Source organism: Manacus vitellinus, unplaced genomic scaffold (genome assembly GCF_001715985.3).
Source record: "Manacus vitellinus isolate BGI_N305 unplaced genomic scaffold, ASM171598v3 scaffold_10_pilon, whole genome shotgun sequence".
Classification (NCBI taxonomy): domain Eukaryota; kingdom Metazoa; phylum Chordata; class Aves; order Passeriformes; family Pipridae; genus Manacus; species Manacus vitellinus.
This window is the reverse complement of record NW_021938838.1, coordinates 18,031,204-18,031,984: the sequence shown is the minus strand read 5'-3', so window position 1 is coordinate 18,031,984 and position 781 is coordinate 18,031,204. Positions and strand designations below refer to the sequence as shown.

General features: G+C 34.1%; 1 protein-coding gene across 1 annotated transcript in view; it reads right to left on the bottom strand.

Annotated features, from left to right (window-relative positions):
* Positions 1-619, bottom strand: part of FAAP24 (FA core complex associated protein 24) — a gene marked incomplete at its 5' end in the record, with an annotated part of 1,492 nt that extends 873 nt beyond the window's left edge. The window contains 2 exons of the mRNA XM_029965474.1: positions 39-191; positions 488-619. Coding sequence (XP_029821334.1) covers positions 39-191; positions 488-619 — 285 coding nt within the window. The remainder of the gene's footprint in view (positions 1-38; positions 192-487) is intronic.
* Positions 620-781: the final 162 nt, after the last annotated feature.

The window sequence follows — 781 nt, the reverse complement described above, 5'->3', positions numbered from 1 at the left end:
CATTTTAAAAATATTTGCCCACTAAGACAGACACTCACCAGCTGAACAATGAGCTGAGCAGCTTCTCCTTGATTTGCCACAGGAAGCAACACCATTCCAAGTTCGAGTACAACGAGTTTTTGTACTGCTGAGAAGTACTGATCACTGATTTGGGTTTTCTCTACAATTACAAGTCCCCTGAGATTGCTGGCCTGTATTGAAAGGGAAAAAAGAAGAAAAGACCTTGTTAATGACAAGCTGATGCAACATAACAGAGTGAAATTCTTTCAAGTATGAGCTGCCTGATGGCAAATCAGAGGAAGAACAGAAGTTGCAGCAGCATTACTGAGGTTTAATGCAGCACCATCACACAGCTTCAGAATGATTCTATTTTCCAGTGGAAACTATCTTAAAAGTTTAGCTAGAATGTAAAAACAACACAAGGAGAATGTTTTCAGAAGCACAGAATAAACAAATATCAATTGAAACCTTTTTATTTAGCACTTACATTTCTAAACCTCACCAATCTTCGTTTGAATTCATCCCCTGCAACCAAATCTGCTTCAGAAATATATAAAATGCAAGTTCTATTGGAAAGATGAAAGTCCACCAGTCCCAAGCCATCTTCAAAGATGAGTCTGACTTTCCCTTAAGGTGAGATTGTTGTAAGGAAAAATACAGTGGTTAAAAACAAACAATTACTGATATATATATATAACAATAACTAAAAAAATTATATACTATAGTTATATATATACACTATAAATACAAATATATACTAGTATATAAATATAAATATAAA